The 13,906-nt window shown below is 47.0% G+C and overlaps 1 protein-coding gene across 2 annotated transcripts in view; it reads left to right on the top strand.

Annotated features, from left to right (window-relative positions):
- PHF6 (PHD finger protein 6) overlaps positions 1–13,906 on the top strand; it is an 86,608-nt gene that overhangs the window by 35,227 nt on the left and 37,475 nt on the right. For both annotated transcript variants that reach the window (XM_077492807.1, XM_077492727.1), the window contains exons 5-6: positions 8,124–8,167; positions 8,923–9,092. In XM_077492807.1, the coding sequence (XP_077348933.1) occupies positions 8,124–8,167; positions 8,923–9,092 (214 nt within the window). The remainder of the gene's footprint in view (positions 1–8,123; positions 8,168–8,922; positions 9,093–13,906) is intronic.

The raw sequence follows: 13,906 nt of genomic DNA, 5'->3' as shown, positions 1-13,906 counted from the left end.
CACCATCAAAGGGCAAATTTCAGTCTTGACTGTCTTTTTTCAGCAACCCCTGGCATCTCACTCCCTAGTGAGTACCTTCGTTCAGGGGGTACGATATGTAGTCTCTCCGGTGCGTCCACCGTTACCCTCTTGGGATTTGGACTTGGTGTTGTCGGCGCTTCAAAAACCAACGTTTGAAAATATCAGGGAGATTCCCCTGTCGACTCTTTCCCAGAAAGTGGTCTTCCTAGTGGCCATCACATCGGCCAGGAGGGTTTTGGAACTGGCGGCCTGGTCTTGCAAGTCGCCCTATCTGGTTATCCACAAGGATAAGCTGGTGATGTGTCCGCAACCGTCTTTTCTGCCTAAAGTGGTCTCGGATTTTCATATCAATGAGGACATTGTATTACCATCTCTGTGTCCAAAGCCGAAGCACCCTAAGGAGGTGGCCCTTCACGCTCTGGATGTGGTTCAGGCTTTAAAGATGTATTTGTCTGCCACGGTTCCCTTTCGGAAGTCAGACTCACTGTTTTTTTCGGTGGCTGGTCCAAAGAAAGGCATGGCGGCCTCGTCGGCCACCAGGTGGATCAGACAGATTGTAGTACAAGCCTACACCTTGAAGGGGCAGGTGCTCCCCTTTCCGGTCACGGCCCACTCCACAAGGGCAATAGGAATGTCTTGGGCCTTCCGACACCAAGCGCCTGCCGCTCAGGTGTGTAAAGCGGCGACCTGGTCGTCTGTCCACGCGTTTACCAAGTTCTACAAGGTAGACGTCGGTGCATCGGCTGATGCCTGTTTTGGCCACAAAATTTTGCAGGCGGCCGTGTAGTTGCAATTGAATATGCAATATATATTTTCTGTTTTTTCCTGGTTTTTAGATAAAAACACAGTACTGTTATGTTAATTCGCTGTTGCATTACTCCGCAGTTTGGTGCGGTTTTGGGTGATCACTCCTGTTGAGGATACCCTGATTTTTGTGGTGGTTTTTCCATGCACTGTTGTTTTTTTGTGGGTAAAGTTTCACTAGTTCTCACTTGCCATGGTAGATGAAGTTTTATGCTGTTTTTCCCACCCCTCGTTTGGCACTGCTTGGGGACGTCCCAATGGCTGAGAGGAGCTGTGTCAGTCGGTGAATATAAGAGAAAATAGGATTTTTTTTGTACTCACCGTAAAATCCTTTTCTCTGTAATTCACCGACTGACACAGCACCCACCCCTCCTTTTATCTTTAAGTTATACTGCTTGTTGACGTACTGAGGTCTGTCTGCAGACAGGAGGGTTGTTACCCAAGGGACTTTCCCCCTGGGCGGAACTAAGCGTTCTGAGTGTTTTTACAACTGATGCCTTGTATTCTCCTAGTGATAAGGCTAACCACCCAATGGCTAAGAGAGGAGCTGTGTCGGTCGGTGAATTACTGAGAAAAGGATTTTACGGTGAGTACAAAAAAATCCTATTTTCCCCACCCCCGTTCTACCTTCTCCTCTACACGCTACCTCAGCTCTTTCCCCTTCTCTCACACATTCCTCCTATTACGGCTCACTGAAGCCTTAAAACCTTACATTTCCTTTCTTCAAGTTTGACACTCATCTTGTAACTGTCGGCCCTCCCAGACTCTCACTATTTGGGGCCCCCCTTTTTCTGCCTCACTCGCTGACTTTATGTTCAATAGTTACATTTCCAACATGACGACGCACTAAGTTTTTGGACACCAAGTGCTAATATTCTCTAACAATTTAGCTTTTGTTGGACTCGCATCAATACGATGTACTGAGCTCTTGTTTATACCCTATCTTATCCCTAAGGCCCCTTTCACACATGCGGACCGTTCAGATCCGCCTGTCAGTTTTTTTCGGACAAATCTAAACGGTCTCTTCATACAGCTCTATTGAGCTTCAGATGTCAGCAGTGACATGTCCCCTGACATCTGCTCCTCCCTGATCCGATCTGCAAAATCCAGAAGTCTGGCGGATCGGATTAAAACAGACAGGTGGTCCGTAATCATCCGATTTCCCCCCCCCCCCCCCCCCATAGGGCAAAGTGGACTCTCTGACGGATCCGTCCCTGCACAGAGTGCAGAGACTGAACTTGTCATCTGCCGGCTCAGCAGGGATCCCCGTTGAGCAAGCAGAGTAGTAAAAACGGACAGCCTCGGGGGGCGTTTACAGGATGGCCGACTGAGAGGATAGCCTGTGGAGTGAGCTCTGGTTGTCTGCCCTGATAGAGAGGCCCTTTCCCTGCAGATTCAGCCTGTAGAGCTGCTGAACCTTACGGGAGTGGATCTGGGAGGGGAGAACCAAAGGCAAAGGTACCTCGACCACCCGCAGAACCCCCGCAGCAGCCAAAGCAAAGCCCTGGCCTAGTTCGGGCCTACCTCCGACCCCCAAGCCTCCAGAGCGCATGGCGTCCCCAGCGGAGGGCTCAGACCCGGCCCTTTCAGAGCAGTCTAATTTTACTGCACTGATGCAGGCAATAACAACCTGCCAATCTACCCTCACGGGGAAAATCGAATCAGTACAGCTTGATATAAGCCTCATCCAGCGGGACATGGATTAATTCCGCGCCAGGCTGGCCGAGGCAGAACGCCGCGTGGGAGACTCGGAGGACACGCTGCGGGACCACTCCGGTTCCATAAGAACACTGCAAACCAGAGTTAAGATACTAGAGAGCAGAGCGGAAGATTCTGAGAACAGAAACCACAGGCGTAACCTCCGCATTGTGGGATTGCCTGAGGGAGCAGAAGGATCAGACCCCTAGACCTTCACAGAGAGCCTGCTGCATACTCTCCTGCCACGGGCGCAGTTCTCATCGTTCTTTACTGTGGAGAGGGCACACAGAATGCCTGCTACCTGGGGTATCCCAGGAGCTCCTCCACATACTTTTATCCTCCGCCTCTTGAACTTTAGAGATCGAGACCAGGTCCTGCGCAAAGCAAGAAAGATGAAAGCTCTCAACTATGAAAGAAACGTGACTGATGATCTTTCCGGATTATTCGATTGACACACAGAAATTGCGTTGATCCTTTCATCGGGTCAAGCTGAATCTCCATAACAGACGCACAAAGTATAGTATGCTATTCCCAACCAGACTACGAGTCCAAGACGGTGAGATTTTTCACTTCACCAGAAGTGGCTGGACACTCACTATTACTATTACCTTCCTTTCCTTCTTATTTTTTTCCTTTACTGACCCAGTTTGGCTGCTGAGCTCCCTGAGGTTGAGGTGGGGTCCCCCCCTTACAATCTTGATGCCACACAGCAGGTAATGGCAATCTTTCTCTCTGTCTGTGAATATTGCCCCTGTTGAGAACTACTTGCCGTGACTTGTACACACCGAGGGAGCCTAATGACAGTCTTCATAGGATGCACTGTTCAAGCATCCGTATTCCAGTTGGTAACAGATCTAGTTTAAGATTGTGCCCCCTACTGAAGTCGGGAGAAAAATTTGAATCTGCAGGGCCCGTTAATCCTGAGGATGGACCTGGTCGGACTTGATGTGCTAGGACTATAGTTCTCATGGTGCTCACCCTAACACGCACCCCAATGGTAGTTACCTGGGACATTTGTTTTGGGAGAGGGAAAAACCGAAGTTTGGGGGTGATGTCGGGGAGGGGAGTCTACAGAGTACATCTCTTTTCTCTAATAATTTTTTTTCCTTCATAATTTGGTTCATGATTTCTGTTTTTCTCTAAAATGTCAGTCACAATGGTGTAGTGGTGCTGTCTCCCCACTAAGGGTAGAGAGAGCTCCATTGGTATATTGCTGAAGATCACTGCGCTAATGTGACCGGAGGCACTTCCGGTCGATATCTCAATGATCCGTGCTTACTGCTAAATATTAAATTCCAAGCTTAAAAGGTCACTGGTATTTACATACATTAAAAAGTACTCCCCACAAATATGTATGCTCTAGGAGACCCATTTGATAGGAGGCAGGACGCTGGCCCTCAGGAAACCCTGGGTGGGTTCTTATTACCACTCCACATACTCTGCCTACTCCAGGGGGGTCAGCTTCCTGGTTCATAATTCAATCCAGTTTATCCTCCTGGATCTCCATTTGGACCTGGGAGGTAGATATGTGTTACTTCATGCTACATGTGGTGGAATGGAAATGCTCATAGTGGGACTTTATGTGGCTCCCCCTGCTACTATGGTACTCCTACACAAATTAACCCCACTAATGGCACTTCATCTGGGAGCTAGGGTGCTGCTAGCGGGCGACTTCAATATGACCCCAAACCCATCCCTAGACAAATTTAATGCAGGCACATCCCAAGATTCCCCCTTGCTGAAATTGATGGAAATGTATGGTTTAACTGACATATGGAGGTGGAAACACCCTTGTGCTAAACAGTATACATGCCACTCTGCCATGTATGCCTCATTCTCCAGAATAGATTTACTGTTGACAGATGATTTGCTGCTCTCTCGCACTCTGGAGGTGAAGATTTTGCCCAGGGGCATCTCCGACCACGCTCCACTGTTAATAAAGCTCAAGGTTGGCCCAACCTTGGGGCCAGCCTTGTGGCAAATTTCTGGCTATTGGGTGACAGATGAACGAGTGGCCCCCAGGGTGGAGGTGGAGCTGGTCCACAGAGATCTCTCTGCTTAGAACGGAAGCCAGCAGGCAGATACTACTGAGCCAATCACAGAGAATATTTGAACAGGGAGAAAGGACGGGTAAATTACTGGCGTGGCTGGCCAAAGAAAGGACCTCAGTATCCCACATAGCCATGGTAAAAAGGGAGCAGGGAGAGGTGCTATCAGATCCCCATCAAATTAATGCCAGGTCCGCGCAATATTATGAGACCCTATATACATCCAGAGATGCCTCCACCCCTGAAGCCTTTGACCAGTTTTTAGACCATGTAGATTTCCCGATGCTTTCCGACTCGGACAGTACCCGACTGGACAGCTCCATTACTCTTGTAGAGGTTCAGGCGGCAATAGCCTCTCTGAAGATGGCAAAAACACCGGGCCCTGGCGGAATACTGGTGGAGTTTTACAAAACTCACGCAGAGCTGGTTGCTCCACAATTCCACGCCCTACTGCTGTCCATGTTGGAGGGGGGGAATCTCCCACCCACGATGTCCGTGGCGGTGATCGTTGTGATCCCCAAGCCCAATAAAGACCCTAACTGCTGCTCCTATCGGCTGATTTCGTTACTCAATGTAGACCCTAAAATTGTCACTAAGATCCTCGTGACTAGGCTTAACTCTGTAATTTTGAATCTGGTGCAGGGAGATCAGACGGGCTTCATGCCAGGCAAAAGTACAGATATAAGTATACGTCGCCTATACACCCATATCTCCCGGGCAGAAGCGGAGGCCACGCATGGAGTCGTTGCTTCATTAGACACAGAAAAAGCCCTAGACTCCGTCAAATGGAAATTCCTCTGGAGGGTCTTAGAGCACTTCAATTTTGGTCCCAAATTTATTTCTTGGATTAAATTAATTTATAAACGCCCGTAGCCAGAATACGTACTAATGGCATAATCTCTGATAACTTCTCCCTGAGCAGGGCCACGAGGCAAGGATTCCCTCTTTCCCCAGGCCTTTTTGCCCTGGCCATAGAACCCTTATCCATACTTCTGCGAGCTTCGGTAGAGGTTAGGGGACTGCAGGCGGGTCCGCTAACTGATAAAATATCCTTATATGCGGATGATGCTCTCCTGTATCTCCCTGACACGTCTTCATCTCTAGTTGCTGCCCTTAAAATCATTGACTAATTCGGATCCTTCTCGGGGGTAAGAATTAACTGGGATAAATCCATGTTGTTCCCACTTTCTCAGGCATCTCCGGCTCTAGCCACACAAACACCCCTGAAATGTGTTCAGAAATTTCGCTACCTAGGGATAGTGGTTCAGGGAGACCCCAAACTTTATCTGGAAGATAATGTCTACCCAGTTATTCAAAGCCTAATTGGCAAGTGCCAATCTTGGAAATACCTGCCTCTGACCCCAGTAGGTAGAGTCAATTTACTTAAGATGACGTTCCTTCCTAATTTTTTGTATGTCTTTAGAAACACCCCTGTCCCAATTCCTTCTTTAGGAAGGTGGACCAGACGGTAAACACCTTTTATATGGGCTGGAGCAGCACCTAGAATTTCACAGGCTACCCTTCAATTACCCCTCTCCCTCGGAGGACTGCCCCTACCCTGTCTATAACAGTACTACTGGTTGGTGGTATTGGTAATGGTGAGGTGGTGGTTCACCCAATCCTGCTCCAATCCGTCGGTCAATTTGGAGGCGGCGGTCTTGGGTTCATATGCTGCACTTAGCAACCTGGTTTTTAGAGGGCCAAAAGCACACCCTGATATTGCCACTCCCATGCGAACTACGGTTCGGGTGTGGCTGCAAGTAACGCCTAAGCTGAACGCTCCTGCCGACATCTCGTCATATACTCCATTATGGGGGAACCCAAGACTGCAGCATCTACACCAGACCCCGCCCTGTGGGCCAATTATGGCATTAAAATTCTCCAACAGGTAATGCCAAGTGGCACACGCCTCACCTTTGACTCCCTAAGAGAGGAGTTCCATCTCCCCTCCCGAATGTTCTTCCGATATCTCCAACTGCGTCATGCAGTACAGGCCCAATTCCCGACTGGAGCTTCCTTACATTCACACAGGGTTGAAACGTTTTTAATCTCAAAAAATGTGGATATGTGGATCGTATCCTTTCTTCCCTGTATCTGAGAATCTCTGAAGTGTCTGGTGGTGGAACTAAACTTTTCCACAAATGGCAGGCAGACCTTCCGGCACTAGCAGATGACTGGGAGGAGGGGATCCAACAGTATATACCCTTAATGATCTCGGCTAAGGATAGATTTATCCAGCTTAAATTCATCCATAAGGTATACTATACCCCAGAGGCTCTTGAGAATCTACCCATCACATCCGGATAGATGTCTGAAGTGCACTACAGAGCTGGGAACATTTTTACATGTAGTGTGGGAGTGCCCGATTATACAACATTTCTGGAAAGGAGTGTTAGAGGTGCTAAATTCAGTGGGGAATTTCTTGCTGGGATTGGACCCTTTGGTCCTGCTCCTGGGTATATGTGGTGGAGTGGCATCAAGTACACATAGACAGCTGTTTGTATTCAATGTGGCTATCCTCCTAAATTGGAAGAAACCAGACCCCACCAGGGTCTCTCAATAGAAAGCACTGATTGATTCTGCTCTCCCCTTATTCAAACTCGCATATACGAGCCGGAAGTGCCCCTCAAAATTTGACAAGATTTGGGGTTATTGGGTTAGGAGAGGAGGTCCAATGGATGTTGCTGTTTCTCCCCCCCCCCCCCCCCCTCTTCTGTGCCCTCCACTTCCCCTCCTCCTCACCCCCCCCCCCCCCCCCCCGCCCCACTCAGCATATAAATCTCTGCAATAACCGAGTGATAAATTGTTTACTGCTAAGTTACCTGCCAATCGTATCTGCTTTGTTCTTTGTATCTATCCATGTATGCTGACCCGAAAATGTGAATTGGCTGTAGAGGAGAAATTGAATGTACACTAACTGTTATTGATGTTATGAAAATGTAAGGTGCACTGTTGTATTGTACTTATAATTTTCTTCTTCCAGGAGACCAATAAAAACGTATAAAAATGAATAATAATAATAATAAAATGGACAGCCCTGTGTAAAAGGGGCCTAAATGACTGAAGGTACCTTTCACAATATGATACAGTGACGTATTTTACTGTACCATGTCCTTTCCTGCAATTAAAGTGTTTGAAAAAGAAAAAACATTTGATGCACGTAAACGCGTCCAAGTGTGATTTAGCTTTTGGGCATTTGCTCATTCCAATTACCAGAATAAATTAATATTCTCGTCAGTGAAATGACGCAACGCTCAAGCATGGGCCTAAACGTATTTGTAAAAATGCAGCTTTAGGCACGTTTTTAATGCTGCTTTTTTTCTCCCCTGAAGCATAAGCATCCAGGGGAGAAAATAAAGGTCCTGTGTACATGGGACCAAAAAAAAAGTAAACAAATGCAACCCACCACATCTGATTGGTAAGCTGCAATTTATTATAGTTTGGATTTAATAACGCTTTAAGTGTCTGTAATCCTGAGGACTGCAAACTGATGTAAAGTTTTTTTATACGACTCTTTGCCTTATTTTAATCTCTAGTTCTTTCTAATTTTAGGATTTATTGCAGAAAACACAAGGAACAGCTGCATAACTCAGAAGGTATATATCCAGATTTAAAATACTTAGCTTGCGATTTTTATAGAGTCTTCTGATGTACTGTATGTCATTGCAGGTGACTTGTTATGGCTTTTTAAAGAGGACCTTCAGGCTGTGTGGAAAAAAAAAAGTTATAAGTCAGCAGCTATAAATACTGTAGCTGCTGACCTTTTAATAAAAGGACACTTACCTGTCCAAGTATCCAGAGCAGTCCTCACCTGGGCTTGTTCTTCACTGACCTTTGGGTCCCTAGCATTGGCATATTTACTAAGGGAAGCCGGCTGTGACTCCTTGCGGCTTTGCATGTATCCAGGAGAGGGAGGAGGCAGAAAATCCTCTTTTGGGTGAAGTGGAGAAGTATAGCCAAAGCATTTTTGGCAATACTTCTATGGATCACAGGCGTGCAGTTAGTTCTGCATTCCTTTGACCCGTTTTTACCTGACAGCAGGCAAAAGCCCACTGTCGGTTGACATCACTTAGCCAGTCCAAGCTCATGAAAGATCCGAATTTACAGAGCAGAGAGCCAGTGCCTGACAGTCACGGAGCAGAGGGGGAGAACTGAGCTATCAGCAGTGTTTGATCGATCAGTTCTCCGGGTAGAAGCCGGAGACAACTGCAGCCATCTAAGTGAGGTGTGTGTATGTTTGTTTGTTTTTCCCCTGCATTCACAAACTTCTCTTTTAAGCATTATAAAGCAAACGCATTGACACTGGAAAAATGTACTTGATAACTTTATCTGCTAAATGTTTTCTTTTTAGATGAGTTGGAAGAAGGGTTTGGTCACAGAGATTTGAGTCCATCCCCTCGCCACCGTGGTAGAGGGAGAGGATCCCGCGGAAAGTCCAGAACCACAAATTCCAGAGGGCAGTCAGAGGAGAGCAAACTCCCATCTTCACACTGTACAGAAGAGACAGAAAGCAGCTCCAGTGTAAGTAGCTTCTTTTTAACCACTTGCTTACTGGGTACTTAAACCCCCCTCAGTCCCAGACCAATTTTCAGCTTTCAGCGCTGATGCACTTTGAATGACAATTGCGCGGCCATACAACACTGTACCCAAATGAAATTTTTATCATTTTTTTCCCACAAATAGAGCTTTCTTTTGGTGGTATTTAGTTACAGCTCGGAGTTTTATTTTTTGCTAAACAAACAAAAAAAGATGCAAAAAAAAAAAAAAAAAAATCATGTTTTAATAGTTTGTTATAAAATTTTGCAAACGGGTCATTTTTCTCCTTCATTGAAGTGCGCTGATTAGGCGGCACTGATAGGCTGCATTGGTGGGCACTGATGGGCTGCATTGGTGGGCACTGATGGGCTGCATTGGTGGGCACTGATGGGCTGCATTGGTGGGCACTGATGGGCATAGTTAAGGCGGCACTAATAGGCACAGATAAGGCGGCACCGATGGGCACAGATAAGGCGGCACTGATGGGCAAAGATGGGCACAGATAAGATGGCACGGATGGGTGGCACGGATAAGTGGCACGGATGGGTGGCAAGGATGGGCACTGATAGGTACCACAGATAGATGGGACTGATGGGCACTGATAGGTGGCACTGATAGGTGGCTCTGATAGGTGGCACTGCTGGGCACTGATGGGCGGCACTGCTGGGCACTGATGGGCGGCACTGCTGGGCACTGATGGGCGGCACTGGGGTGCAGCACCTTTGAGGCAGATTGGGTGGCACTGTGGGGTGGCACTGTGGGCACTATGGGCACTGACGGGGGGCACTTACTTTTGCGTTTTATTTTACTTCAGGATGGCACTGCGGGAGGCAGGTGGGCACTGGCAGGTGGCAGGTGGTCCCTTGTATTGATGGCCGTGATCGGGACTGATGTCCCGATCACGGCCGCCGGTGATCGGCTTTTTTTTTTCTCCTCGCGCTGCCAGCGCGAGGAGGAATAATAGCCGATTACCGGCTCTGTTCTATCACATGATCAGCTGTCATTGGCTGACAGCTGATCACGTGATAAGGGGTCGGGATCGACCCCTTGCACGGATCGGTGATCAGGCGAGTCTCATGGACTCGCCGATCACAGAGCGCGCCGCGCGCGCCCCTCAGGGGGCGCGCAGGCCGCTCGTAACCGGGACGACGTCAATAGACGTAGTCCCGGAAATGTAGGTCCGCGCTAATGCCGTCATTTGGCAATAGCGCGGATCTCAAGTGGTTAAGGGTGTTTCTGGGTTAGTTGTAAATGCATTGTTTGTTACATTTTTTGTGAAGTAAGAGAGAGTGTAACCTTGTAAACAATCGTAAAATCTTTTTCTTGATTTGATTGACAGAAGAGGTTTGCAGATAATCGTCAAATCCTCATTAAATATTTTTTTCGTATTTTGGTCACATGCCTAAATATTAATAATGCAGTTCTGCCAAAATACCAAATCAGGCATTTTAAGGGCATACCATTTTACACTTAAATGCAAAGATTCTGGCCCCTTTTGTTTGCTATGAATGGCTATCTGCACATCTAAAAAGGGCTTGGGTGTTCACACATTTTATTATAGGGTAGGTACACTGTCATTTATATCAGTCACTCCTGACTTGCTTGTGGTCACTACATCCTATGACATTTGCAGTCTCTCCAGGAAACCTGTAGTAACTTTGTGGCCTTTTGTGCAGCCCAGTCTGCTGTCAGTCAAGCAGTTCCCTAAGTTGGCACAGTTGTGAATTGCATCTGTTCCTGCACCCGCAGAAAATTAATTGCATGTCAACCTGCAGTCTAAAGCAGTGGTCATCAACCCTGTGTCCTCAGGGCCCACTAACTGGCCAGGTTTTATGTATTACCTTGGGGAGATGCAGACGAGAATACTGCAATCACTGAGCAGCAAATGATATCACCTGTGATGTTTTTCAGTTATCTTGCAAACCTGGCCTGTTAGTGGGCCCTGAGGACAGGGTTGATGACCACTGGTCTAAAGCACCATGCGATTTTTTTACAAGTTTGATTTTTTTTTTCAAACAAACACAGGGGGTATTTTGTATTTTGACTGGAATTCTGCTTTAATTACTGGTCCATGGAGCAGACATCTAAGAAGGTTCTATTGAGATGCCCTTGTGGGTGGTCGCCTTTTCAGTGCATTCTTGAATGACCTTTTTAAAAAATATAATCTATGGCAAGACTGTCTACCTCATCTCGGAAGTATAAGGAGACGTGTCAAAAACGGGACCCTCCTCCATGGGGAAGCCCATCTCTGCATGCAGAGCACCCCCATCTCATTTCAAGGTGAAGGGACCTCTTCTACAGTTTGCGGAACTTTGGCAGTCCCATGTCGCAGGCAATAGAGTTTTAAGAAGTGGTCTCCTCAGGCTGCAAGTTAGTATTCCAGCCCCTTCTGCAAGATCCGTTCTTGCTTCCAAATTATGTCCTTCCTCTCACGGACCTGTGTTCTGCAGTTTTAAATCTGCATCAGAGTGATAGCCCGAGGTCTATCCCCACAAAAGATTCAGGGGTTTCTATTCTCATTTGTTCAGTCGCAAGAAGGATGATGTCCACCAACTTCTGGATTTGTAGGCCTTGAACGTCCTTCAAAAGTATACAAGTTTTCAGATGGAGTTGGAGCACTCCGTGGTATCCTTCCTTGGACTGGCACCCTAAATATTCAAGGTGCTGGCTCTCCTGCACCTATGCAGCATTTCAATGGACTATCTGGTCAATCTGCTCTTGCGAACGCAGGCTACATTGAACCTGGAACATGATCTTCTTGGAGGACTTTGGATTGACATTGAATCTTTGCAAGTCAGTCCTTGCTTCTCCTTGCTTGGAGTACCTAGGGCTTATTTTGGATACCACTGTGGCTGGGGTTTTCCTTTTACAGGAAAAACTCAAGAAGATGCACCTTCATAACCTAATATTCCTGTGGAGTGCCTCCATCCACTTTTCCATGAGCGTCTTTGGTCTTATGGTTGCTTCCTTTGAAGCGGCCACTTATGCGTATATCTGTTTCAGGTCTCTGTAGAGGGAGTTTTTGGCCAAGTCCTGGGCTTGCTGGACTGTAACAATCGCCTTTTCTCACTCGACCACAGCATCTGACTTGGTGGCTTTGTTCTCGGCTGTCTGGCAAGTCCTTCTCCCCCTCGATGCATACTCTCTTTGAAAAGAAGGCATCCCTACAGGGTGGTGCTGTGGATGCTTCTATAGTAAGAGTGTGCCACATCCTCCATTATAAACAAAATTGAATAAGTAGACTCCAAATAGACCTTTTAGGCACCACAACACAGTCATCTAAAAATTAGGTATTTTATTCATCCACAAAAATTTTAAATGACAAAGTGAAGTTAAAAATTCCTAGCACCGTATGCTAGTAAAACTACCACACAGACATCACCATAACCATTCATAGGCCAAACTGTAACTTGCCGTGAGATTTGTACAGATGCAGTCATCAATATTTAGGTCTGGTGTAAGTTGATGTAGAGGGTAGAAAAGTCCGGAGCTCTACATGTTCCACGCTGACAAACTTCTTCAGGAGATTGAAGTATTGTAGCCGATACTCAACTGCCAAAAGTTGTGCTAGTATTGTAGGACATGGGTTAGAAGGTGTACTGGCAAAAATTCAATAGTAAAGGGGTCGGTTCAGCAGCGTGAACAGCAAGCTCACCAGTGTCCATTCACCCAGAGCAGTTTTTGTATTAATAAAAAGATCGCTGTGCATAGTCTTTATGGACAGTAGTTTCTTCGGGTGTGGGAGCTGGGTGTAATGGCTTACTTGTTGGTTCAGGGTCGATGGTCCCCTGAGAAAATAACCCATCTCCCCAACCATTTCTCGAGTTCTGAGGGTCTGTCGCTCTTGTGCTTTCTCTCTGATTGGATGACTCTGAGGGTAGTGCTTTCAGGGTACAGTCAGGTAGTTCACAACAGTGGCTTAGATTATTCACTAGGGTGGCACCAGGAGCTCAGCCACAGCCCTGGAGGTGTAAGATTATCAGTTGGGTGGAACTTCCTGTCTCTACCTTGCCTAAAGTCCACGTTCTGAGATTGGACAAATGGCAAGTGGACTATATCAGCCCCCAGATCCTGGTTCACGGAGAATGGTCTCTGATGGACCACCAGATTTGTCAGTACTGGGGCACTCAAGACCTGGATCTTCATGTATAGTCCCAATCAGAAGGTTCCCACGTTTGAGGCTTCGAACCGTCCATGCAGGGTCTGGTTTTCAGATGATGATCGGTTGGTTGACGTACCATGGCATCTTCTGCTCTGATCAGATCTGCTCTCCCCAGGTCCAGTCATCCACTCAGCTTTACAGTTGCTGGGTTTAGCAGCAGTGCTGGAAGATGAGGGTCTTCTCCGGCTTTCATTTTGATGCTGCGAGCCCAGAGGTCCACTTATTGTTTCATCTGTTATCACACCTGGAGGGCCTACTGCACATACTATGATCCTCTGGGGTTGCATCCTTATACCCTTTTGATTGCTTGCATTTTAGCTTTTCTTCAAGGGGCAAGGATTGTTTTGTCCTAGGCAATGTGAAGGGCCTGTTTTCTGCTATGGCTGTTATTTTAAGCGTCCCTTGTGTCTTTCTGGTTCGCACATTTATCCAAGTGGGTAGCTCCACCTTCTACACCCCTCTTGTCAACATGGGACCTTTTAGTATAGTTTTATCGGCCCAGTGAAAGTCTCCCTTGAAGATACCCAAAATATCCTCCTCTACTGTCATTTGCCTCATTTCTGCATGTAGGGTGTCAGAGCTTCTTTTACGCAGCCATTTTGTCTCCCCCCTTAATTTTTTGCACTTTTGCTGTAGC

This window comes from Lithobates pipiens, unplaced genomic scaffold (genome assembly GCF_037356315.1).
Source record: "Lithobates pipiens isolate NorthernLeopardFrog02 unplaced genomic scaffold, aLitPip1_a1.2 Scaffold_1, whole genome shotgun sequence".
NCBI lineage: Eukaryota > Metazoa > Chordata > Amphibia > Anura > Ranidae > Lithobates > Lithobates pipiens.
The sequence above is the reverse complement of the archived record's forward strand: the minus strand, read 5'-3'. Positions and strand labels throughout refer to the sequence as shown.